The 27835-nt window shown below is 46.2% G+C and overlaps 1 protein-coding gene across 6 annotated transcripts in view; it reads right to left on the bottom strand.

Annotated features, from left to right (window-relative positions):
• dgki (diacylglycerol kinase, iota) overlaps window positions 1–27835 on the bottom strand; it is a 63583-nt gene that overhangs the window by 12068 nt on the left and 23680 nt on the right. For 4 of the 6 annotated variants that reach the window (XM_070991621.1, XM_070991620.1, XM_070991619.1 and 1 more), the window contains exons 2-23: window positions 20516–20624; window positions 18023–18118; window positions 15123–15197; window positions 14315–14371; window positions 14128–14196; window positions 13964–14032; window positions 13682–13798; window positions 13025–13099; window positions 12533–12628; window positions 12201–12283; window positions 11749–11809; window positions 11545–11658; window positions 8201–8326; window positions 7023–7101; window positions 6698–6753; window positions 6175–6237; window positions 5132–5205; window positions 4631–4742; window positions 4402–4488; window positions 3563–3675; window positions 2102–2164; window positions 384–484 (exon numbers count right to left, since the gene is read on the bottom strand). In XM_070991621.1, the coding sequence (XP_070847722.1) occupies window positions 384–484; window positions 2102–2164; window positions 3563–3675; window positions 4402–4488; window positions 4631–4742; window positions 5132–5205; window positions 6175–6237; window positions 6698–6753; window positions 7023–7101; window positions 8201–8326; window positions 11545–11658; window positions 11749–11809; window positions 12201–12283; window positions 12533–12628; window positions 13025–13099; window positions 13682–13798; window positions 13964–14032; window positions 14128–14196; window positions 14315–14371; window positions 15123–15197; window positions 18023–18118; window positions 20516–20624 (1895 nt within the window). The remainder of the gene's footprint in view (window positions 1–383; window positions 485–2101; window positions 2165–3562; window positions 3676–4401; window positions 4489–4630; window positions 4743–5131; window positions 5206–6174; window positions 6238–6697; window positions 6754–7022; window positions 7102–8200; window positions 8327–11544; window positions 11659–11748; window positions 11810–12200; window positions 12284–12532; window positions 12629–13024; window positions 13100–13681; window positions 13799–13963; window positions 14033–14127; window positions 14197–14314; window positions 14372–15122; window positions 15198–18022; window positions 18119–20515; window positions 20625–27835) is intronic. The other 2 variants (XM_070991623.1, XM_070991622.1) reach the window with 2 other exon arrangements.

Genomic DNA, 27835 nt, shown 5'->3' with positions numbered 1-27835 from the left:
CTGATGAATACATGTCCAACATTCAGCAACTCCTGAGGGAAACATCTGACTTGCTAGCAGCTACTATGTTCACCAGCTAGATGCTAACAGTGTCTGCCTGCCCACAGCGGGTTTGTGGAGCTTCTTCACTGAAAACACTTTGAGGACCGTGAGAGTGAAGCCAAACGACAAAGCTGCGGGCTGGAAAACCGAAACAATGAGCTAAAAGATGCTAAAATGCAGCAGAGCTGAGAGAGAAACTGCAGTCAGATTAATCGCTGTGAGACCACTTTCACAAATTATTAATCTTATTATCCATCATTTCTATAAAAATATTGATTATAGCTTTTTGATTTAAGAGAACACGCACGCACGCACACGCACGCACACACACACAGCCTTACAGATGTCCCGCAGTCGTTCCTTGTCGTACTGCAGTCGGTCGTACTCCTGCAGGCTGATCCGATTCACTCGCAGGCGCAGACGATCTGGAACTGCGTGAGGACTGGGAAGAAAAAAAAAAACCCACGCACAAGTGCATGTACGTGCACACACACAGTTCAGACACGTCCGAACGTACAACGATGAGGACGCACGTATGCAGACATGCACACACAGACACACACATCACAAACCAAGTCTGAGCCTTCGCAGCACGACGACATTCGGTTCCTCGTCTGTCTCTTTCACTGATGTTCACACACTCGGTTCAGATTTCTTCGACGTTTTACAGCTGAGCTCGAGGTTAAAAGGTATAACTGATGACTGGAGGTGTGGAACAGCTTCCACTGTAAAGATAAACTCTGCCGTCCTCCTGCAACACCGCCCTGATCCTGCGTTTGAGGTCGAGGCGGGCCGACACATTTTAAAGTCGATGTTTGTGGGCAATGCTGCCTTCAGCGAGGATGGAGGACGATGAAGGCAGAGCACACGTCAGAAAGGTGGTGGGCGCTGAGCAAAACTACAGTGAGACAACAGGAAGAACTAGCCAGCGTCCAAAGCTCAAAACCTTACCTGCAGAGGAACAGAGCGGCCGTCGAGTCACAGCACATTATATTAGCATTATTTTAGTTTTTCTCAGTCACAGCTGAAGCAAAATCGTGAGCACAGCTTTTCTGGGGGGGGGGGGGGGACATCAAGAGAGAGCAAAGGAGTGGTGCAGGTTTAACCAGACACAGCTCAGGGTCACGCCAAAGGTGGAGGGACGACAGCAGGAGCAACACCAAGACGAGAGGCAGAAGCACATTCAGAAGAGAAAAGGCTTCAGCATGCTGCCATACACACTCTCTCTCTCTGCGCACATACTGGATAACAACACACACGAACACAGACTCACATTCAACGCGATACGACTCAGCCTGGGTTCGACCAACACTGATTCACACTGAGGCTGCAAGCAGTTTCAGCATTTAACGCCGTCAACACGAGGAACGTTCACGTCGGCTGAACCACATAATGAGAGCAAAGGCAACGTTTATGAAAACCGACTGATTGGTCATTTTTCATAAACGTTCGCTGGTTCTCCAATGTGAACATTTCCTGCTTTTCTCATTTTTTTACCATTTAAAGCTGAATATATTTTGAGTTTTGGACACCAGGCTTGACAAAATGTCCATTTTTATTGACTAAATGACTGATCCTAATAAACATTTGCTATAATGTGAATCAATTCAAAAATACATACTTGCTTAACTGGGTATGAAAATAATTGCTGCAGCCTTAAAATCAAATATAAGGATTCAAAAGGTTTATTCGTGACATTTTATTTATGTGGCATGCTCCTAAAGCTGTGCTGAAAAACTAGTTAGAATAAGGAAATATGAAAAAGAAAAATATTTGAATGAATGTGTATGAGTGTTTATAAGACAAATAAACAGATATTACGGCAGATAAAACCTACGAATGAGGCTAAAAGTGAGTTCTAGTATTATTATGAGTACAGTGAGGATTGTAAATGATGGTAAATTAAAGGTAAAATGGCTTTTATGTAAATTTAACTGACCATAACTCATCATAAACGCTGACTGGTTTTAATGTCGTGGAGTCAAATGTTGGTCGAGCTCGCTCACAAACACCAACACCGACTTCCACACATAGAGTGACAGAGGGCTGAGGTACTTACACAGAGAAGGAGTCTGGGGGAGCAGAGAGGCGGCGCAGATCAGCTGCACACACCTTCTGAATACTACCGCCGCACACGCACACACACACACACACACACACACACACACACACACACACACACACACACACACACAGAAGAGAGGAGGAACGTATGGCAGAGAAAAGAGGAGAGGGAGTGGAGGAGGAGAGAAAGCAAAGAGAAGAAGAAAGAAGATGAGACAAGAGGAGAGGACAAAGATAGAGGATAGATGAGGAAAAAGAGAAGAAGAAAAAAGGAGAGGAGGAGAAAAGTGAAGCAAGAGGAGAGATAAAGAGAGGCAGAGGAAAGGAGGAGAGGGGAGAGGAGAAGAGAAGGAGAGGAAATAAGGTGAAGAGGAGAGAAAAAGACAAGAAAAGGAGATGGAGAGAGAGATGGTGAAAAAGATGAGGAGGAGAAGAGAGGGAAGGAGGGGAGAGGGACACGGAAAGGAGAGGAAAAATGAGGAGATGAGGAGAAACGAGGAGACAGGAGAGGAGACAAAGAAGGAGGGAAATATGACAAGGAGAGAAGAAACAGAGCAAAGCAGAAAGAGAGGAGAGGAAATAAGAGGAGAGGACATGAGAGGAGGAAGGACAGGAGCAGTGATGAGGAGGAGAGAGGGAGAAGATAAAAGAGGATTAAAAAAGAAAAAAACAGGAGGAGAGGAAATGAGGAGACGAGACGAAGGAAAAAGGAAATGAACAAGAGGAGAGGAAGGAAACAAAGGAAGGAGAGAAGGTAAACAAATGAAAATAATAAATAATCAAAAAGATTATAGACATGTTTTGGCAAAGAGAAGAGGAGGGACAGGAGGAGGGACAGGAGGAGGGACAGGAGGAGGGACAGGAGGAGGGACAGGAAGAGGGACAGGAGGAGGGGCGGGAGGGGGGACAGACGGAGAGAAGCCCAGAGGTAAGTAGACAAACACTGATAGCACAGAGTACAGTAGCATAGCAGTACATGGAGCAAAGACACTAGTTACTGCGGCTACAGCGAGTACTTCTCGTCTACTGTGTCAGTCTGTGTCACACGAACAGCTGGAACAGACCCACAGAAATACACAAAGATACACATGAAGAACTATTAGTACTGCGGGGACGAGCCGTGTTAGTAGCCACGCAACCTCATATGTGAACCTCTGTTTCATCAGCAGGCGTCTAATCGTGGCGCAGTGGCGGGAAAACCACACGGTGCTACGTGTCAAAGTGTCCCTGGAGAGCTTCCTGGTGCTTTTGTTTGGATTAATACGAGTGGACGGCGCAGAAATCCCTGCGCCGGCCGTGGTTTGGCGAGCTGAAGAGCGATGTGGGACACTGAGAGGAGTGAATGTCAGCTCCCACTAAACAGATTGTATGACTCACTCAGAGCAACCCGGCTTTTACAACGCTGCTGGCCTACTTCCTCTGTCTGCGTGTGCGTGCGTGTGTGTGCGTGACTCACTCGTTGAGCAGGGGCACAGAGGTGCGTCTCTTGCTCTTCTGGACCATGTTGGCCTGGTTTCGGAGGGAGATGTGGAGGGTGGAGGGAGCCAGGCGACACGGCTCGCCGTCCACCTGGAGCAAAGACACACAAGGATCACGTCAACAGGTAGAGACCAGCGGCTGAACGTGAGGCGTGACTCGGACTTGACCTCCGCGGGGTCATTATCACAGAACACATGACCTCAGGTTGAACACCCGAGGCTCCACTCTGGAGAAACCCCCTCTACAGTCCAGCTGTCCTCGATTCACCGTCCTCAGACGGAGAAGAAGACTGCCAGCAGTAGTTGATGAAACACAGTCGGGAGCGTCGAGAAGGTGAGTTATTTTCAGCCCTGAACGTTTCACACAATAAATCCTCTGACAGTACGCTGAAATATGAGCTGCTTCCCACATCAACTATTTATTAATCTATCTAATTATATATCAACACTGAAAACTAACAGAACACGAAGCAGGCGATCTCACATAAAGCTGACAGACTGTAGCGTTCATATGGAGGTCTGTTTCGGCGTCTTGTTTCGGGCTCGGTGAGTTTACTGTGTACTTTCTTCTGCTTGATGAATCCTGTACAAAACATGAGCTTTCTATTTTTATCTTGCTGTCATGCTGACTACATTTCTGAGCAGCATCTGAATCATAAGACCAGAACAGTCTGAGGGGCTGCAGTGGAGCTGAGCTACAGGTCTGAGCGGCGTTAACGCCTCCACTGGGACATTTTTAAGGTGGACAGACGACGCGCGCCAAGTCTGCACGCCATGTACACGTTTTACACCATTACATGTTTCCTTATGTGCTCACCTGAACAGGTACGGTCTTGAAGGTAGTAAGGACGACTTCTCTGCACTGGTGCAGCCTCTCGCCGTGACCGCCAACCTGTAGCGCCGCCTGGTGGACAAAAGGGAGACTTGCACTAAAGGTTATAACAACAACAGGAGGCGCAAAGGTCACATTAACACACCACTTTGCTCCTTCCTCCTCCTCCTCCTTCTGTCGGCCATTTTTATTCTGCGTTTACTGTTTCTCTCACCAGTGAGGCCATGGTGAAGCCAATAACCTCGATGCAGCCGTCGTCGTGGCGCTGCGGTTCAAAGTCCCGGTGGTCACCTGTGTTTCCCCACGGCATGGTGCCAGCACAGTACCTACACACACACCGACACACACACAAGTCCGATCTGCTTTCCAGCCAGAATCATCTTCCTCTCTGACCGTGTTCCCCTGACTGCACTCAGTGAATATGTTTCCATTATTTTAATGTCTGACCGCAGAAACTTCGTGACTCCCGGCTGGTGTGGGAGGATTTTTTTTACTCAGCGGTGTCAGAGTCCAGAACCCGACAGAGACAGACATCATGTCTCTGCCTTGAGGACTGTCCAACTTAAAGGGATTTCATTAGTCATTAGGAGACATCTGCAGAGTCTCGTTGTTTCATTCTAGCTGTTTTAAAGGCGAAACACTGAATAATCAGAGTTCTGGACATGAAAATGACGCTGCTGATGTCAGACGTCAGACTGTGTGTGTATTCACCTACCTGGGAATGTTTAAAAAAACAATGCACTGAAATTTCAGCTCCTGGATCTTAGGAGTCAAGTCGGTACCATCGCACTGAGAAAGACGGAGACACAGAGAAAGTGAAAATTAGAACCTGTGCACTCGAGCGGCGGTTTATGAAACGGGCTGCATGCTCTCATGTGTTCGTCTCTCCTGACTTCACAGCACAAAGCGACTCTCGTATCCTTTACGTGCTTTTAAATGCCATCAGGCTTCTCTCGGTTCTCGGTTTTCGCTCTCAGTTTCAGTGCTCTCCGTCTCGAAGCCGGCTCGGTGTTGGGGAGAAAAGTGATTGATTCAGGTCGAAGGTAACGTCAGACCGGCCCACTCAGCTCTCCTAACGCGTCCTGAATGTGGATTATGTTTCAGGGTCAGTCTTTTTAATGTGGAATTAGCCTTTTTTCACCAAGCTAGCTGTTTTAAGTCAGTAAAGTGTGTTATTTAATGTTCAGTTTGACTGAAATTATACAACACTAAAACCACCAGTGAATTGATGCTTCTAACAGGTAATGTGCGTGTATTCAAAGCCTGATATATCTCCTTCCTCTGCGCCGTGGAGCTCCTAACTATCCAAAACAGACCAGCGATGCCTTCAGTGCACTGGGTTCCTTCAGTACCATGAACACACAAGAAAATAGTCCCCAACAAATGCTCCATTTCTAAAAGTACTGTAAGGAACATTTGTAAGGGGAGTAAGAGGAAACAAAAACATGCATAATACTGCCAGCCGTGAGCTTTAATATCAGCCTGAGATTATCAAAAAAATATGCTTTGCTAACAGAACTAGCCGCTGTTTTCTGACCTGGTTATTAATGAGGAATGCTGCTCTGATTCTAGCACAGAGGTCAGCGGTCAACAGGAGAGCAGCGGCCCTGATAAGGATTCAATATCCTGCTGAAGGACACTTCAGCTCGGCCGACGCTCAAACGGCAGTTGAAAGACGGCCTTTTTAAGCACCGGGCCGAGCGGCCGCCCAGACGTGTCGACACGGAAAACGATACAGGGAGAGATGTTAACGCTCACCACCACTCTGACGTGCTTGGACAAATCCCTGGAGCTCCTCTGGAGGAAATCTGAGAAGGCAGCCTGCAAAGACACGCACACAAACAGAGAAGAGGGGCCAATCAAAGAGAATTACAGCTCATTGCATTTCCCTCATTAAGGAGAGATCACTCCCCTGCACGCTTCCTTTCTGACTCACGCCCGTAATTTATTCCTGACGTCTCACCAACAGAAGATTTCCAAAGATATGACATGTAGGACATGTTTTGAATTAGGATTATAATCCCACGTTTTCATATCTGAATATAAGACTATTCCATTTTAAAGCCTCCCCCCTCCCCTTCATCTCTCTTCACTTCCTTCACACCGATCTCACGTTCCTCTCAGCCATCATTCCTGTAAGACACTGCAGTCTGTGTGTCGTGTTAAGACAAACAGAGAGAGCACAGGAAACAGTTTGCATGACTGTGACTGTGTGTGTGTGTGTGTGTGTGTGTGTGTGTGTGTGTGTGTGTGTGTGTGTGTGTGTGTGCAGGACGCTCACTCCTGCATAGAACATCTTGTTGCGGAAGCGACTGTTGAACTTCTCGGGGTTGGCCTCTGGAAAAGACAAAAATCAGAGAGGCAGAGAAAAAGAAGGAGAAGGCATTAAATACGTCGCTGCTGCAGTTGGAAATAAAAAAAAAAAAAGAGCAGAGAGACGAAGAGTAAGTGTGAAAATCTGACTCATCGGTGAATGCATGGAGAGTGTGTCCTCTTTAATATTTCATCTTATTCCGCTCATCTGTCAGTGGAAGCATTACTTAGAAACAGAAGGACTTGATGGAGTGTAAATAGAGTTAATACAGAAACAAAGAGACTCCACCAACCTCTGGACTCGTGGAACTCCAGGGTGACGTGAGCGTCGAAGCCCAGGCTGAAGTAGTTGTTGAACACGTTGAGAGGCAGCTGAGGACACGGGAGAAAAACTCGAGTGAGTGTTTTTGCATAAATATCGCATCATTTATTCTCACAGACGGCTCATATTCCCACTCTGCTTGACGCATTTACGCACACTGTGCCTTCATATTCATCTTATAACGTCCATCCATCTCTTAAGACTCACACACAGAATGTGAGTGAGCCAGGTGATTCAGAGAGACCACTTCCTGGTTCTAAAAAAAAACATTCCGCAGGTAAACAGGCTCACAGGTAAACAGGTGAGAGGATCATGATTGGGTATGAGAGGGGCGTCCTGGGAAGGTTCAGCTGTTCAGGAACACACGATTGGACGAAGGACGTTACTACATGTTTTGGTATTCGATTCCCACCTGGGGCGCAGGGGGCGTGTTGCTGCCCTTTAAGGGGGGGCCTTTCTGTGTGGAGTTTGCATGTTCTCCCCGTGTTCACCTGGGGTATTCTCCATAAAAAACTACTAAAAACATGCAAGAAGATCACCACCTGCCCACCGCTCCTGGTCTGCCGCAGAGGAAGGACTCTCCAGGATGGGCATGAAGCATGTCGTGTGTGCAGTCTCCCCCCGTAGCATGTGTGTGCTGTGATTAATAAAAGTATGTCTTCTTCTTCTTCTTCTACATGGACACTTCAGGAAACTGCTGTCAGCGAACGCAGCCTGTTTGCAAACGGCTGCTTCACAGCGCGTCCTGGCCTGTTTGAAACGGAGCTGGTCAAAGGTTCACGGGGGGCGAATCGCGCTGAGATGTCCAGAAGACGCTTCTCATTCGCCGCTTCTGTCGGCGCAGATCGCTGCTGTGATTTGTGTTTGAGTTTTTCAGCTTTTTCTGCCCGGTTTTAAATATAGCGAGGAGGAATCGTACCAGAAGGAAGAAGAAACAATGAGCTGCAGGAAATGCGCTGTGACAGGCGGTCATGTGACGTGCAAACAGCCATCGACTGAAAAACGCTAGAATTAAAGTTCTGTGCCTTTAACCTGAGTCTAACCTCACAGGGTCCAGCCTTTTGTCGTCCCCACAGCGTGATTAATCCACGCACACGCACACACACACACAAACTAGCTGCCACAGCAGGCTGCTGGCTGACTTCTGACCTTCTGCGTGCCCTCCTCTGGCTGTGCAGAACTTTTCTCCACCAGGAGGTTCCACCTGTCCAGCTGCACCACCGAGCCGTCCTCCACATGACACAAGACCTTGGACACCGGCTCATCTGTGTAACCCTGCAGACGAAGAGATGCAGGTGGACAGAAAGGGAGTGGATTTCCATTACATGACACACACAGTCAGCAGTTACAGCGTCACGCCTGCGAAGTAAAATTTAATATTTCCATCACGTCCGTTTAGGAGCTTTTCTGGAGCTTTCAGTCACATCGCAGCATCCTCAGGCCGGCAGTCAGGAGGAGAGAGGAGGAGAGAGAGGGGAGTGTGAGGCTGGAAAGAAGAAGAGAGGAAGCAGAGAGACGCAGATGGACGGACGGACGGACGGACGGAGAAATGATGTGGAGCGAAGAGAAAGAGGGATGAAAGGATGATGTCATCTGTGGCTAATTTATGGCCTCTATCCCTCTTTCTATCCGTCCGACTGCCAAAGTGTCTCTGCCCCTTATCTACATGCTAACATGAACACACACACACACACACACACACACACACACACACACACACACACACACACACACACACACACACACACACACACACACACACACACACACACACACACACACACACACACAAGCGCTTGGTTTTCATCACTTTTGGGGCCATTACATAGACTTACATTCATTTCCTGCAGACCGAACCATAACCACTACCAGCCTAACCCTAAACCTAACCCTTAACTTAACTTAACTTAAACTTAACCTTAACTCCAGTCTTCATCCTGAATTTAATGATTTACATTATGCAGGCCTGCGTTTTGTCCCCACAAGTAAGGCAAGTCCCCACAATGTGTAAACAGATTTATGTCCCCACAGCATGAGTAATACACACACACACACACACACACACACACACACACACACACACACACACACACACACACACACACACCTCCCTTTCTCCTGACATCAATCCATCCCTTCATATCCTATTCAAGCCAGGTCTCTCTAATGGACAGCATTCTGTCCGTCCTTCATTCTCTCCGTCCTCTGTCTCTTTCATCTGATTTTTATTTTCTGTCTCCCTCTGGACAGGGTCAGGAAATCAGTGCAGCAAGGACTGCACCGAGTGACGCACACGCACACAAGGACACAACAATCTGATGATAGTAACACTCATCAGCTGGGCCTCCTCTGAGGCGCGCGCTCACACACACACACACACACACACACACACACACACACACACACACACACACACACACACACACACACACACACACACACACACACACACACACACACACACACACAGCAGTGCTCACACTAGGACACACAGCAAGACACAGGGTCATTCACACTCACACAGAGAGAGGTGGGGCAGAGGCAACAGTGTGACACAACTGAGTGTCAGAGAGGAGAGAGGAAAAAGGAAAGGAAGCAGGGGGAGGAAAGGAAAGGAAAGGGGAAGGAGGGAAGGGAAGAGAAGGAGAAGGATGAAAAGGGAAGGAGAAGGAAAGGAAAGGAAAGGAAAGGAAAGGAAAGGAAAGGAAAGGAAAGGAAAGGAAAGGAAAGGAAAGGAAAGGAAAGGAAAGGAAAAAAGGACAATAAAGGAATGAGAGAAAACAGGGTAAAAGGAAGGGGAGGAAAGAGAAGGGGAAGGAGAAGGGGGGACAGAAAAGGAAAGGGAAAAGAAAAAAGGAAAAGAAAAGAATGGAAAGGATGGAGAGAGAGATGAAGAGGAGGGGAAGGAAAGAAGCAACAGACGAAGTGAATAAAGAAGCCCTGCTGCTGAACAAGAGGACAAAACGGAGACACTAATTACACAAGAGGTAGATCTGATTTTGCTTCAGCCCCTCCTTGTTCAAAGCATCTATCTCTCTCTGCATCAGGACTTCTCCAGCGTTGTCCTCCTGCAGTCCTGAGACGCCAAAGTCATTGACGCGTCCTTGGCTGCAGCGTCTGCAGAGACTGTACCACACTCCACACCGACTTTGGACTCGTTCAGAGAGACACTCGATGTATTATCATCGCTGCAAGCCCACATAACTGGACTAAAGAAAAGCCTAATGGAGGAATGTGGATGCTTGTAAAGGTTTCTTCTTCTGTGTTACAGTGCAGTTACGCAACGTGAGTGTGTGTCAAGGGGCAGATTCTTGATGCTTCCTCACCTCACCTTATTTTAGTAACACACTGCAAGAGCCCAGAGCGCCTTCCTACAGAAACAGGGTGAATTATGTTCGACTTTTCGAAGTTTTAGCTCTGAGAGCAGACTCCTAAAGTAATGCAAACGTAAATAAAATGTACTTAAACCTGAGCTTGGTGGCAGAGGAAGCAAGCTGTGAGCACAATATTGACACATCATCACTTTTTAAGCTGATTTTGTTGGCAAACAGTTGCTTATTTACGCAGCCGGCAGTTATGAAGCAACATTAATATCGATTTAATATCGATTATTTGAAGTCGTGTTTGTGTCACCTGATGAATCTAAGTCCGATATTCTTTCTCTTTCAGCTCTTTTAGAAATAATATCTGACTCTTTAGCTGCTAAATGCTCCGCCATGCTCACCAGCTAGTGGCTAACTGTGTCTGTCTGCTGTGAGCTGCTGAGCAGGTAGTGCACAGCGGGTTTTTATCTGCAAACAGCTGCCCCCTGCAGCTGGAAACAGCAGCGAGAGAGTGAACCACGACGGGCAGCGACAGAAATGAGCTGAAACTCATTATAAAGCAACGCAAAGCTGAGAGGGGCTGCAGAAATGTGACCAGTGGATTGTTAAGCTCTCTAAACGACTGGGCCGTCCATTCAGAGCGCAGAGGTCCTGCTGCTGCAAGGCTTCGCCACAGGAGGAAGTGTCTGCACAGAGCTTCTATTTATGTGATTTTGCATCGCACTAATGTGGTTTAACTGTACAAAGGCAGAGAAATCATCAGATGCGGCACTAATACGCAGAACAGACGCGGAGATAAAATGAATTAAAGGGAACTTCGACAACATCAGCTGTGTCATCTGCGCCTGATGTGTTGCGCCTTGGAGAGGTCAGACGGTGGCTAAATGTCGGGGTTTAGAGGGTGAGCTGTGCAGGAAGAGCACCGTCGCAGACTTCCTGGAATGTGGTGAGTTCTGCTGGAGCTCCCAGAGGAGTCGCAGAGGAAAACACTGCGTTTATTTTAACTTCTCAACACTGGTCCATATTGTGCATAATGCACTTATTAGATATTTATTCACACATGCGATGTGGATGAACTCCAACTCATTTAGCAGACACTTGAATGAACAGCTACAGGGCGGAGAAACTGCGACGTCCTGCCGCTCTCTGAAGTCAAGGCTAGGAACTCACCCCACCCCAGTTGAGCGTCCTGGCGAGGTCATTTCCTGTTCCCAGAGGAAGAACAGCGACCGGAGGCTGGGGGTTCATCTGCAGCTCATCTAGAGTGGACAGGATCCACCCCACCTACAGAGACACGCACAGAACGTATAAGCTGCAAAGACTTCAGAGGACACGCCACAGAAAGAGGTTAAAGCAGGACGTCAGGAGTCTTACCGTGCCGTCGCCTCCGCAGGCGAGGATCCTCAGATTTGGCACTTTCCGATACAACTCCAACCTGACAATTCACAAAGAGCACAAAGCAGAACGGTTGTAGAATGAAAGAGGTTTTTCAGCAGTGCTGAGCGGTGTCGAGTGGGCGTAATTGGTCCAAGTTTCATGAAAACTGCTCAACCTGTGGTTTCGAATAAAAGAGGATAATGACTAAAAGTGAAGGGAAAAGCTACGGCGTTTTCCCCAGAGAGCGGACTGCTCATAACGTGATGTTAAATAATAACGTAAGTGGAAAATGATTTCTAAATGGGCCGGAGAAAACACTGTTTCACAGCGTGTGAATCTTTCATAAACGGCCTTCCAGTTAAATAGCACAAAAGTCAGAGTGAAGGGCAGAATGTCACGCTGACTTTAACCCGAAGTGTTAAACACCGTTCCAAGTGAAGGGTACTCACGCCTCTCGCAGGCCGCCCTGTGACAGGTCAAAGACTTGTCGAGGGTTCAAGATCCACATGAACATCTGTAACACCTTGGCTCCCTGCAGACACACACGCGGATAATCAGGGTTTTCCTGCTTACAGCAAGGTGTCCAAAAACCCAGCATGCTGTTAAAATGAAGAAGCTTTCCAGGAAAGTCATCCTGTCATCTTCCTCATGAAATCATGTAGTAACAGCTGATGATGTCAGGATGTAAGAACATGTTGATTTCTAAGCAAATTCTCGAGAAAGTCCTCATTACAGGGACCTGACATGAGGCGAGCTTCAGGGATCTGAAACAGGTACTGACCTGGTTTCCTCCGCTCTTGGGATTGACAAAAACCAGGATGGGCTTCATGAGAGGTGAGGGGAGGGGCTTCAACATGAACGGACGCCATTTAGACTCCTGAAGACAGAAAGACACAGAGAGACAAACGCATGAGGCAAGGAAATATTTTCAGCCAAAACAGTGAAGATCACGGATCAAATAGCAAATACACAGAGGTATTGTCCCCGTATACAACGTATATAGTACAAGTACTGAGACGTACACACACACATCACACACGTGTATGTTTTCCAGATTAAAAACGATTATATGAAAGCCTGATGATAAACGTGAGTGAACAATAAATCTAATTATTATTCTAGTACAAATAATGTTGTGTTTGGAGTTGAACAAATCACTCATTAACAAATACATTTGTTGTGAGTTCAGTTTTTGAGCAGGAAGTAAATATTTAAAGAACATAAATCTGAACTTTCTGTACACACAAATATCCTTCGTCATAGTCGAACTTACATCCAGTCCCTTCTTGCTTGTCCTTCGTTTGAAAGATGTCCGCTTTTTTCTCCTGGCAGAGTTCTTAAGTGAGCTCTAGGGTACGAAAACACACACGCACACACACAAACACACACACACGCACACACACGCACACAAATGCGTACACACACACGCAGAGTTCAGTGGTTAGTTCACTGTCACCATGTCCCTTGTGATGGTAATTAAAAGTGCAATGAAGCATGTGATGTGACTGAGAGGTGTGTGTGTGTGTGTGTGTGTGTGTGTGTGTGTGTGTGTGTGTGTGTGTGTGATGACGGAGACACAGACCCAGAGTTCCCTCAGAGAGATCAGACATGTGTCAGCTCATATCAAATCATAGCCGAAATCTCTCACACACCCTGCGCACACACACACACTGGAACTCTCTCTCTCACACACACACACACACACACACACACACACACACACACACACACACACACACACACACACACACACACACACAGTTTTTGACGCACGCCTTCTTTTAGAGTTTTAAATTTAGATCCAACAAAGTCGTTTCTCATTACTGTCAGTAGATGACAGTGAGTGAACTTCATCAAGCGGTGGACTGACTGCTGAGGGATGCCTGTGATGGTGTAGAGTGTGTGTGTGTGTGTGTGTGTGTGTGTACACCTGTGGTTTCCTGACTTTGATGATCCAGGAGGGTGGTACTATGACTCCAGCGTGGGCCCCCAGTGAACACGGCTCCTCAATCTGGTGCAGCATGAAACACGTCACCTTATTGTGGAACTGCAACAGAAACACTATTCGTTAGCATTCATGCTACTTCACTTTTATCAAACACACACTTCACATCTGAGCCACATGCTGCCTCTTAAAGGGTCGTTTCACCCAAACGATGATAAATATGTGGCTTTACTCTGCAGTCATTAACACAGAGGATGGTTTACTTACAGCCTGTTTACACCACGAACAGCTGATGGCGATGATTTCTTTACTGTGGAAGAACTTCTGTTGAAAACTCTGCAGAAACAGACAGAAATACAGCGAGGTAGTCTGCATGAACAAAGACAGCCATGACAGTGTGTGTGCGTGCGTGTGTGTGTGTGTGTCCTTACCTTTCCACACTGTCTACATTTCCCCTCCTGCCTTCGTCGGTGAACCCAGTGATGCCTCAGTACGTTCTGCTGTCAGAGAGAGATGCTAAACATGTTCACATTATGTCTCCACACTCAGCATGAACAGGATACGTAAAAACACTCTTCTTCTCTCACATGCACACACTATTTACACACACACACTTACATCTCTGAGGCACCGGGATCCTCCCTCTCTGAAGGTTGGCTTACATCGGAAGTTAATCTAGAGAGACGAAAACAAATAACAAACCACAAATATTGGCACAAAATACCAAAATAATGCCAGTTTTATTCCAAGGAATATTAGCAGCAGGGCGGCTTATCGCCATATGAATATTTAACAGCTGGAATAGATAATTAAGTCTTCATCTGCTCTAACGCGGTGATATTGAAGTGTATCTGAGCATGCTCATGAGTGAACCTGAAGACGCCTGAGGTGAAACGTGCTGTTTGCTCCACATACAGACTCAGTAAAGGTGTTTCAAACACATATGCATCTGCAGTAAAATTGTTGTTTTCTAGAGCCAGCTGTGGTTGATATGATAAAAAAGGACATGAAATACAAGGTGCAGGACGTAAATAATCAAACACTGAGTTAGCGTCTTTGCAGCCTCCACAGCGTTCAGTAAAGCATCAAAGTTTTTTAACTTCATTTCAGATGAGATGATGGATCAATAAGCAAAAAGCAATAATGCACGTGCATGCAGAGTCTGAGCTGCAGCTGCTGAGCAGGACAGCGTCACTTGGAAGAACCACAACAGTCTCCGGCAGCCTCGTACCCATCATGCATCTGTCATACGTAAACCTCCAGCGCTCATTTTAAGCCTAAACAGATTTACAGCGATGTTGCAGAAAACTCAATTCTCAGAAATAAGTGTCAGACTTAAAGGATGAACTTAATGTGTTAGAAAAGTAATGACAGTGTGTGTGTGTGTGTGTGTGTGTGTGTGTGTGTGCGTGTGTGCGTGCGGTACCTTTTCCAGTTGCTCTATGCAGCCAGTGTGAACAACAATCTTACAGGCGGCACATTTCCTCCTGGGGGCCGACTTCTTAAAGGAGAAAACAGACACACAGCACAGAGGGCGGTGAGCTGCACCACAAACACACCACAAACACGTGCACTGACGACACACACGCCTGGATACACACTGATGAGAGCACGCACACACACCTTGACATATTATAGTTTTAGTTAATTTTCTACACAGTCATCAACATTATTTACAAATTCCCACATTCTTAATATTGCTGTTTATGTAACGTCAGACCTGCAGCACCGTGAAACTGCACTCGTGTCTGCAGGTCGATGTCGTCTCACAGCTCAGACTACAGATGAACGACAAGACCCAAGAGGACGATTTTAAGTTTTTATGATCATTTCTAAGCTTAAAGGGAATATTTACCACACTACATATTCTCTTTCTTGCCAAGAGTTTGATGAGAAAATTGATGCCAATCTCATATTTCATGTAAGCTTAAAGCTACAGCCAGCAGATGGTTAGCTTAACTTAGCTTAGCATAAAGACTGGAAACAGGGGGAAACAGCTAGCCTGGCTCTCCAAGGAAATCCACCTGCCATCACCTGTGAGAGATGTAACATGCGAATGAGTGAGCTTTTAGGAAGATAGTTTCACCTTTGGACAGAGGCAGGCTAGCTGTTTCCCCTCCTTTCCAGTCTTTATGCTAAGCTAAGCTAACCGGCTGCTGTAGCTTGATATTTATGGGTGGTCTAGATATTCTCATCTAACTCTTGGCAAGAAACAAATGAGCATATTGGCCAAAATGTTGACGTATTGCTTTAATAATTGAGCAAAAACATTATTATTGAGTAAACAAGGCTATGAAAACAGTAAATGTGCACATGTAAGGAAGGAACTAGCAGGCTATCGATTTGGCTCAGGTGTGACCCCAGCCATTCATCACACACTGTGACTAGCAGTGAAAAATAATAGGCAAACATTCAACCTGCCAAAGAGCTGTTTGCCTTCAATAAATAACATTACTCCGCTGGCCCTGGCCTTATAAACTACTTATTACGGGTAATAATACGACAGCTGATAATGGAATGGTCAATAGGTTCACTCTTGACTGTCACGACGAGCATCGCTTAATGGCAGAGTGCTATTCTCAAACAAAAAACAGCCTTTGACTCATTACTCATTGGCTGCTGGCTCTGATTGTTCTCACCACTGAACCTTTTATGAAGAAAGACGCCACATTCAGGAAGCACAATGTTTTCTTTGAAGACGTTCTGATGAAACGCCGGTGAACAATGGGTGCTGGACTTTCACCACAGGTGCCTTTTGGAGCTGTGGTTGCATTTAAAGCTGGCAGAAATCAACTTGGCCTTTGTCAGCGATGTGACTCTTGCAGACAGTTGATATAAAGAATGACCATAAGCTATTAAAGCTAACTTTAAAGGCCATGGTTCTTAAGAAGAGGACAGGAATTATATATTGCACATGTGTAGGTACAGTTAGCAAAGCTCCTGAGGTTTGGTTGTGTGGTGCGACTCACAGTCAGCACAGTTTTACTGTTTGATCAAAACACAGCAAAGACGTTCAATACACTCGTGATATTTCACTACTTCGACCTGCGAAGTACTGAAGAGTGACTGAAGTAAGAAAACTTCATACAAGCGTGAAGCAGAACGTGCTTTTCTTTCTTTCCTACCACATTAATCAACTCAGGACACCTCATTTACCACACAACTACGACTTTTAATTCTGATACCTCAAGTATATTTTGCTGATAATACTTGTACTTTTACTTAGGTTTGAGTAAGCTGCAGGACTGTTAGCACTACCGCTAGCAGGCTAATGTAATCTGCTAGCATGTTTACGGCTGGATGAAGAGTTTGCAAATCATTTTCTAAATTTTTTGATCAATCGTTTGATCTATAAAATGTCAGAAAATGTGAAAAATGTAAGAATTTAGCAGATTACATCATCATGTGAGCTTCACCCGCGAGGTCGCTCGAGAGTCTCCCTGCAAACGACTGAGAAATCATCTTCAAGCTGCCCGGTTTTTCTTTGATGACTGAGAGAAAATCAGGCAGATTTAGCTGAGCGCAGGCGGGAGTCCGCTCGTTCGGGTCAAACGTGACATGTCAAAGCAATCTGAGAGTCCACTGAGGTCAGGCAGTGCTGATGGGATGCTTATTTAACATTTAATATACTTCTGCAGCAGCAGTCTCAGTCTGCCATCAGTGGACATATTCAGACGTGTCATGACATTACCGTCAGTGCTGGACAGAAGGTCCATATCAGCTGTAATATTATATTTAATCTCTGTTCAGACTGCTCTGCACGGCTCACTTTCCCTGTTCTCCGAGTGATTTCTCCAGCGGCTTTGTAGACATGGTTCATCTGAGTGAAAGTGGAGCATCCTGTTTAAGAAACGCTGAATTGCTGGACAGTATTTAAGACTAAAAGCAGACAATACGCTCCATTTCCAGACCGCTGGACCACCTGCTCTGCGCACGAACTCTGAGCGACCATGAGCTGGCTCAGTTTGAAGCAGAAAAAGGGGAAATATACAACTGTTGCAGCACAGGGGCTGTACTTAATCCTGTCTCTGTAATGCCTGGCTCATGGCCAGCGTCTGCCTTGTGCCTAAACCGACCACACCTGGCCGACCACGGCTCGGCCAACCAGGTGGATTCACAAGCTTTTAAACCTGGAGATCAATAAGAGATACCTGCTGAAGTCATCAACTGTTGCAAAGCTTTGCACAGTTACATAAGAGAGACACGGATGTTTTCTGTTGAACGGCTGTGAGGATTTACGAGATCACACACACACGCACACACACACACACACACACACACACACACACACACACACACACAGCGGTCAGCGTGGACAGCACTCACTGCGGTCTTCAGCAGGCAGGTGTCCTCTCCCAGGTAACAGAGCTCTCCTGAGCAGCTCGTCTCCATCCACAGGTGATCCCCGTTCACTGCGTTCTCCTGCGCGCGCACACACGCACGCACACACACACAGAGGAAGAACGCTATAATAATAACCCATCTTATCCCCGCGCGTCTCGCACTCAAGATTATTTTCAGTCACATTAAACTGTAACCATATGCACATAAACACTCGGTCGTGAAAGCGGTCAACAAGTGTGTCAAGCACATAATTGCCGCCGCCGAGTAGGTGGGTAATTTCACGGCGCATGTTAATCTGCGCCGCTAATCAAAACAGTGCAGGAGCGACAGATTCAGGTGAGAACACACACCTCGACGCACACGCCGTCGGCAGCTTAGACAAGGTCGGCCTCTGCGGTGGTCCTTCAGACTTTTAAAAGTGGAGTAAAATGTGATTGTGTTAGTGAGATTATTACTGAGAGTCAGTCTGTTCAAAGGAGCGTCAGCTACCCACAATGCTCTGCAGCGACAATGCCCAGCCAGTTGTTTTCACTGACATTTAACTATTGCTGACACGGGGATGATAAGCGACCAACTGGCCAAACAGAGCTGGACTGTGGAAAGAGAGAAGAGCCAAAGCTGTCTAATCTTCTTATCATCCCTCTGTCTCCCCCTGATCTCCGACGGTAAATCATCGCCAAAATTGTCTCTGTCACAGCAGTCGATCAGTCACACTAAATCCCTTTTAACGGCCATTTGTAAACATTTCCACCCCCTCCTCCCATAACGTCTTCCACCCAGCAGGAAGCCTTAAAATACAGAAAGTCGAGCTCTTCTCTCTGCTGCTATTCTGTCCTTCTGCTCGAGCCTCTGAGTGTCCCTGAATATGGACAAACACGCTCTGACTCATCAGCACTTAAAAGGAGGCCATGAAGCCGCAGTAAATCAACCAGTAAGTGTATATTAATGAGCGGTTAAGCACAATGATTATATATGAGCGCATGTGTGTGTCGTGCAGAGAGCTAAAGGCCAGCGATGACGTGGTGGAAGTGTCCCCGCAGGCCGAGCCAGAGGGGAACCTCAGATGAGGGCCGGCAACAGTTCGTCTGCTTACAACTTTTAATGAACAACGCGGCACGTTTTATTTACTATTCGTTATGGATGTATGATTCACCCGCTGCCTGATTACACAGCCAAACAGACTGTTATAAAAGTGACGGACGGGCCAAAGATTACGAGGCGGCAAAGATCAGCGCAGACTTTAAATCTCCACAAAGGTTCTTTCTGGCGTTTCTGAACTCGATTACACAGGATTCGGGTTGTTTTTCGGTGAGTTTGAAGTATTCTGGATGCTGTTTTCGCCTTTAGCCTTGTTTGTTTTCTTTCCAGCGCCTGCTGCGCTCCAAATTGAAAATGCACCTACACTGATGATCCTGAGTAAAAGCCTCCCTCTGTCACAGTCATTATTTTCACGTTGAATCAGATAAAAATAGAAGCCTGCCTTCCGTCGGGCTCATTGTACACAAGGTAAAAGTTGGCAGCAGCCTGTTTTAAAAGCACACACTCTCACCACAGAATCAGCTCGATCAGGATGTTTTTTTGTGATAACTGTAGAATAAAATGGCTGAATTTGCAGTGGATTTCCTGACAAACTGCTCAGGGTCTGAGCAGGTGGAGGTGATGACGTTTTACATTATTTAAGAGTCACTGATTACAGAAAATGTCTTCTTTCACTCGATTTGGCCTTTTTCTGCTGAAACGTGGCTTTTCTACAAAATTGCAGACTTTTTTTAAGATTACATTTTGTGGTTTAATGGACAGTTCGACAGCTAAGAGGCAGCAAGGCTCCAAACTGCATGCTCAATAAGACCACAAATTGCTCCAAACAGCTTTTGAGCCCCTGAAAAGGACAAAAGTGAGTTTTTGCATGTTTGTTAAATAGCTTTATTATTTTATTCACATGGATTTCAGTGGAAATCAAGTTGCCAACCAACATTTTCGTTGCACTTTTTGACCATTTATGTCTTATTTTTGAGTGCTTACCACATCAATTTGTCATTTCCTGAAGCATTTTTAGAGAGATTGTTTCAAAACAGCTCTTTTGTTTTGTTTTGTGAGGCGTTACATAAACGACATCCAGTCAGTCGCATCCCGTGACGTCCTGACATGTGAAACTGTCTTTCCCGCCACGCTCAGCGATCAAGACATTTTCAAATAATGATCAAAAACCAAAAGAAAATTGCTGCTTTTGATTTCCACATGAACATACGGCTGCAGAAACCAGTCTGCTGACAAATCTGTCAGCACGAAAATCCAAATGTCGTTCAGTGACTCAGCCAGACAGAATAAGGACAGCGGAGACGGAGACAACTGTCTTTTGGTGCAGTATTTCAACCTGTACTGATGTACAAGCAAGATGTACACTTCGCAAGTTTGCATGTGTAGAATATAGCAAATTATACACGTATATATGTAAACAGTCTGTGCGCGTCTCACCGTCCAGTCCACGCAGGCTCGGAGCTCCTTGTTGGGCCCGTTGGACGCAGGAGGCAGGGAGGGCTGCGGAGGACCGAGGTGCTGGAGGCCCGAGCGGGAGATCGCTTTCCTAAAAACAACACAAAGCAGAGCCGTGATTGACAATCAAAGCCTGAAAGAGAGGACAAAGAGGACAGCGTCATGCTTATGTATGACACAGCTCTCTCACCACGGAGCAGCTAAATCACACAGAGAACCAGATTTCAGCATAATTCAGTACGGCCATTAATTATTCATGCTATGAGGCCGCGTTTCGGCGGGTTCAGCTGGAGATATTTGGTCGAGGAGAAGTGGGAACAGCTTGGAGGAGAGAGTGCCAGCAGCACTTTGGGGTGACGGAGACAGATCCGTCCTGTCAGAGCATGAGTCAGCAGTCATCTCATGTTTCAGCTCTTTTCTGTCATCTCAGTGTATTCCTCTGTTTGCATCACCTGCTTCATCCCCATTCACCGATCACGTGTTCACCAAACCTGTCGCTGCTAAAACCGCCTTTAAAAAGTCTGCGTCTGATGCAGACCTTTTGGTTACATCACATGAAGACTTCTGTGTTTTCCTCTGTGCTTTGAGTGGGGAAAAGGTGACGCCACGTATTCAGCTGCACCAATCAGAATTTATCACCGTCTGAATGAAGATGTGATGACAGCTGTGGGCGGCGTTGTGTCCTTATGCTACGAGCGACGTCAATCAAATCTGATCAAAACATGCCCACGAAGTCCTGACGAGTGTTCAGTCAGATCCTTCAGAAATAACAACCATAGTTTATCCAAACTTAAGCTCAATCACTCATGAACATTTGAAGATTTCAAACCTAGTGTGTGTGTGTGTGTGTGTGTGTGCGTGTGTGTGTGTGTGTGTGTGTGTGTGTGTGTTTTGTCCAGATATTCAGACAAACTTTCTCAGATGTGGAAAATTCAGAACTCATGAATTAGAAGGCGGGGCGGTCGATGAGCACGACTTTTATAGTAAATTGGTAATTATGGGAATGAGAGGATGTGTGTGTGTGTGTGTGTGTGTGTGTGTGTCTATCTGTCAGTGGAAAAGGTTGCACACAGCATCTGACCCCCCTGTTGAAAGTTTCAGTGGCCGTCTGTCTAAAATTATCAACCAGGACAAAGAGGAGTCCATTTACACACACTGTAACCTGATGACACACCCTGACACACACACACACACACACACACACACACACGCACACACACACACACACACACACACACACACACACACACACACATTTGCAGGTACGCGCCCTCACGACTCCAGGGATAAAAATAGTCTTGCGTGGGTGACAACAGCACAAAGGCAAGGACGTATGGTGACTGGACATATGTTACATAGAACAGGGGAGCACGCACACGCACACACACACACACACACACACACACACACACACACACACACACACACGCACACACGCACACACGCACACACGCACACACGCACACGCACACATGAATTCAACGCTGAATGTATAGATGCATAGCTTGGGTGGAGATGATAAAGGGTGTTTGTCGTTACGCTACACTCAACCGCTGAGACCTGAGGACGCGACAACATGGTAGAAGTCCATTACAGGAAGTAAGACGAGCGGCTGGGCGGTCAGACAGTTTTACTGAAACCACTTATTCTGAAGTGACACCAAAGGCAGAAAGCGCATGTTTGACACCTGTGCAGGAGGTTGAGCTCCGTTCTGTGAATGTGCTTCATCTGCTGCAGTTTTTGTTTCATTTTACTCTGTTTATGAGTTCTGTTTGAGGATACTGTGGCAATATATTTTGAAAATCATCAAAACAGGAAGTGAGAGCTGGAGGGTAAAATGTTACTGTGTGTCGTGTTTGTGTGCACGTGAAACGATCCACACATGAAAGCGTGTGCTTGAGTGTGTTTTGTTTCCACAGAGGAAAAGTGTGAGCTCGCAGCATCAATATATCTGACTTCACGACACACACAGTTAAATATGCAAACGCACACAGAAACACACACGGGCGGACACTGTCATCCAGAGGTCACAGACCACCATTATATCTGAGTGAGTTCTAATCTACTAAAAGCAGACAGGATCACAGGCATTAAGGCGCACTCCTAAAATCTAAACACACAAAAGACTGCAGCGGCCTGCACACATCACAACCATGGCTGCACGCACACACACACACACACACGCACGCACGCACACACACACACACACACACACACACACACACACACACACACACACACACACACACTTTGCTTCAGAGTTATTTTAAGTAGATTTGTCAACAAAAAAGGCAGCAAAAGTGCATCAATCTAAAAATACATCACGCTTAAAAGCATTAAAAAAGCAAAACTAAGCGCCACATCAGCCACGAACAGTCGGCTTCTTTTTGCCTTTCACATAATTAGTCGAGTCGAAGAAAACGGAGCAAATGCTCTCAAAGAACATCTTGGTCTCTGCCTGAAGACGTCTACGCGCTGGCTTTATGTGCACAGAGCAGAGACAGGTTGAGAAGTGAGATGGAGACAGATGTAGAGACGCTGTGATGGTTATGGGAATCAAGACATGTTGCAAATTAAAAACCAATTTGCAACAATTTTGATTAAATTTCATGAGTGTTGCTAAAGGTCGGCGTGTTCCCTCGAGGTGTTACAGACTGTTATCAGCTGTCTCCACCTCCAAGACGTTGTCCTCCCCCCACGTGTCATGTCTCTAGATGAACGCGACTTTCAGCTAACTCACAGTTAGCATCAGAGAGACGCTGCGGCGCACTACTCTGCACCTCGCTGATCGATTATTACGGGCTGAAAACGGTCTGTAAGTGAAGTATGAGCAGACTCCGTAACACACAGTAAATGACATTTGTTTGGTGTCTGACTGATTTGAGTAACGCACACGTAAAGACCAGATTCAGGTTTTCTGGTAATGATGGTTTTTGTTTGTTTTTTTACTGGGAAAATCTGTTGAAGGCAGACTTATTTAAATCCCTCCAATGAAAATAATTCCCCAGGTTACATGTAAAAATATTCTGACTGCACATGCTGTTTTCCCCTGCTGCTTCTCTGATGTCCGCCCTCCCTCTCACTCCTCTCCTCATATTTTTACATCTAACTCAGTGAATTAAAGCTCCAGTTAAAGTTGCTGATTGCTGAAACTGGTTTTGGTGAGTTTTATTTCAGTTTGAATGAAGCGTGTTTCACAACGATAAAATCCCTGTTTTTGTAAAAGGAGTTTGGTGGCGCTTTAACAGCAGCTTCTTTAGGAACAGGTCTCTCTCTGCAGGGATCCTTTCCATAACACTGGCAGACACTCAGAGTAAGTATCTGAGCAGGAACAAGCACTTTCAGTCGCTGAGCTTTGACGGCGCTCTGGAGGGATTGCGTTGCAGTCCGTTACGTGGGCGCCGGCTGCAGCTCTTTCCTTCTGTACTGGACCAGTTTCAAAAACTGTTGTCCCCATTAGTCACTTAGACACAGATACACAAACATGAATAATACTTGACCAGAATATGAAGAGCCAATTTAACTACTTATAAACATAATATACATCCCCGAGTAGTTTAATTCATAGAAAGACATGTTTTAAGATGACCACACGTAGTACAACTATCAGGTAACCACAGCTGTCAAATACATGCAGTGGAGTCGAGTACAGGAACATTAAATGTGTACTTAAGCACATGAGTAAATGTGTGCTACATTAAAAGAGGATGTGAAGACTGGACGACATATTTCAGCTGTGATTAAAGTAACTGAAGTCAAGCACAGTTCACACAATGGAAGAATAACGCGCTCATCAATCAGCTGTGCGATGGAAACACGTTCTCACAGATGGTGAAATAACCGGCGTCTCCTCGGCTGATGTGACATTAAAAGACGTCCGGCAGGAGAAACGGACGCTGATGAGGAGATTAAACTGAACTCTGAGCAGAGGAGCTGAAGGCAGCACCTCCTCCTTCTCTCCATAATTCTCCCTTTCTTTCATCCCTTTATCTCTCCCATTCTCCCTTCGCTGTCTCTTGAACTAATCGCCCTCCCCTTCCTCCTCCACTCTCCTCTTCCTCCTCCACTCCTTTTTGTCTTCCACGTCACGTTCTGTTTTCTGACTGCCCCCCCCTCCCATCGCCTCCTCCCCTCCCAATCTCCCCTTTTCTTTCTGCTCTCCCTCTTCCACCATTCCTCCCCTGCTCTTCTTTCTCATCCTCCCCCTTGTCTCCTCTCCTTATTTTCCCTCCTCCTCCTCCTCCTCCTCCTCTTCCAGCAGAGGTGGGTTGTCAGCGTTGCCATGACAGCGGCACAGTGGGAGCATCGGCAGCTCATCCAGTAATTATACTGGTGGAGAATCTGCTGTGTGTGTGCGTGTGTGTGATTGAGCAAGTTTTCAGTAAACTGTAAACGCGCTTTCTTAGACAGAAGCCTCGTACACTGAGGAAGATGCAAACTCTGTAATTGTAGCTGTTTCCTAAATAAAACACTCCTCAGTGAGCGCAGAGGAGCTGACAGCTACCACAGAACCACCTGTTTGTGGAGGTCAGTAGCATTCAGGTGATTAAGGTGGGAAGGAGACAGGTCCCTGGTGGTGGGTGGTATCACAAACACTCTCGTTCGACCAGTTCTGAAGACCCCGGCGTAGTCGGCGTGCCGCTTGCTGATGAAGTGAGAGCAAAAGTAAGAGCCGCGAGAATAACAGGCAGCTGCAAGTGGGAGGAACCGAAGCGAGCATCTTCTGACTCGCGGAGCAGAAGATGTTGTGATTATGTGGGAAGAAGTTGGTCGACAGAAGAGACACAACTGCACCCGTGTGGGCTTAGCGCGAAGCCAGTTTCTCCTCGCAGGCAAACGTTTGCTCAAAAACGGCTAAATCTGCTCGTTTCTTACGAGATGAGCAACACTCAGAGACTCTGCTGTTAAACGTGGTCAGCGTGGAAGTTTCTTTGTGGTTTGTGCTTTCTGCAGATTGTGACGTGAGGTAATTGTTATGTTTAGAGCGAGTTTGAAGCAGCAGAATTACAGTCATCTTCTGCTCCAGATGTGCTTATTGTGGTTATATTTTGGATAAATAAAAGAAAGGAGACTTAATGGCAGAAGAGCTGACGGCACAGTGTGATCAACACAGGACTCCATGTTGTTTTACTGAGTTACCTTAAGCTGAACTAAAAGACCGGCTTCAGTTCGGTGTGAGTAACAGCCACGAAGGCTCATTTCAAACACGTTTTCAGCACCTGCACAAAAGCCTTCCCACCAAAAAGAAGTCGTTCCACTCCAGCCTGACATTTAGGCAAAGCAGCGCCCCAAGAATCGATTTGTTTCGCTCCTGGTTAACAGGAAAAGCCGCCTCACGCTGATTCTGCTCCCCGTTACAGGCGGGATTTCAAAGGTTAACGCGACAGCCGCCGCACAGCTTCACTCACCTGTAGCCGAGAAGCCGGTGAAACCAGCGCACTCTCTTCACCCGCCCTGTCCTTGCTCCCCATCCACCTGCTCCAGCATTTATCATTATTACTCTGAGAGGATCTCTCGCTTATTCTGCTGCTAACATCAGAGCGAATCGACTGACAGTCATTTCCCGACACACTCGCGGCGCAGGTCAGGTAATTATGCCAATCAACGTGACGGGCAACGGAGACCTGACACCAGACATCTGAGCTCTGTGCTCTGTAACAATGTGTGTGTGCGAGTGTGTGTGTGTGTGTGTGTGTGTGTGTGTGTGTGTGTGTGTGTGTGTGTGTGTGTTTTTTGATTCGGGCTGAACTTACGTAAGCAGTGCAGAGTTACGATTTGCCTTGAGATTAGGCCTGGTTAGAGATCAGGCGTGAGGCCAGAGCAGCGATGAGATGAAGGTTATAGGAAATGAATGCAATCAATGGAAGTAAGAAACAGTAGCGAGTGTGTGTGTGAGTGTGTGTGTGTGTGTGTGAGCAGTGGTGTCCAATGAACTATGACACTGGATCCACTACACCTCAACTCTCCTTGCTGGATCAGAGGTGATAAGCTAATTTACAAGCACTGACAGCAGAAGAATCATCACATTTTTAGCACATTACAGGTAAGTTAAACTGGGGAATCCATCGCCTGTGCCTATTGGCTGACATGACCAGGAAGTGAGTGACAGAAGACAGGTTTCCATCCAAATGTCGCTCAAACTTTCAGCAGGTGAAAATGCGAAATTCAGCTTGTTTCCGTCCACAGCTTGTCAGTTCAAACATCGCTGCAAATCGTAAAGCAGTCCAGCACAAGACTGCTGCTAATCTGATTAAACCAGAGACATTAAAGTGGGAGCGGAATCATCTCACGGTACATATCATCATATCACATTCATCATCATCAGCTTATGGACATCAGGACGAAGACGTGGACAGTGAGACATTTTAGCATTCTTCTGCTGCTCTCTACCTTCTCCTCTGTGTCCTCTCCCCTCTTCATTCCCTTACAGGTGAATCTATTTTTGGAGCATTACGTAAGAGATAACCTGGCAAAGACAACCTGGCAAACACACACACTCACACACACACACGAGCACATGAGGTCATGCTTACATATGCACGTGCACACACACACACACACACGCACACACATACTCAGGTTCTATTAAGAGAGGCATTTAGCTGAATGTTTGTGCAGCACAGTTTGACTGATTTGGGGATTTAAAGGCCAAGAATTTAATTCCTGACAGCGCAGGAAAAACCTCAAAAACCGCAATCCAGAGGAGCTGAATGTCTCCTTGTGACCAAAAATAGAAAAACAGAAGAACTGGTGAAATTAAGACGCTTTCTGAAACGATGAAATGCTTTTAAACAGAAGGGTTTCCACAATGAGAGAGTGTGATTCCTCACTTGTGTCGCTGCGTAACAGATTCCCAACTGAAACTGTCCACTTTCTGTTTCCATTTATATCCACACCTACACATGACTTCTATAAAATCATGTTCTGTAACCCAAAAAACTCCATGTAGTAACATCATTCATCCAATCATGTGTTCACAGAGTGGTGAACCTCTCTCCAACCCACTTGCGCCCTTTCAGACCCAGTCATGACACTCTGACCTCAGTGAGCCGGTTCACCTGTGGAACGTGTTGCTGCATCAGATATTTACAAAAATCAATGAAGCCGATGAGGAAAAACATGAAATATATTGTCTTTGTGCTGTTTTCAGTTGAGTTTATGTATGAGTATGAGCCAGTTATCACAGTCTGTTTTATTCACGCTGCAAACAGCATCCGAACTTTTCCAGTGTCGGGGTTGTGCGAGGTAACAGCAGCTACTTTAAATAATTTGCAATGTGGTTTGGCACAGGGGTTAAGCACA

The sequence above is a fragment of the Chaetodon trifascialis genome, chromosome 22, assembly GCF_039877785.1.
Source record: "Chaetodon trifascialis isolate fChaTrf1 chromosome 22, fChaTrf1.hap1, whole genome shotgun sequence".
Taxonomy (NCBI): domain Eukaryota; kingdom Metazoa; phylum Chordata; class Actinopteri; order Chaetodontiformes; family Chaetodontidae; genus Chaetodon; species Chaetodon trifascialis.
Note: the sequence above shows the minus strand (reverse complement) of the source record. Positions and strands in the feature narration are given on the sequence as shown.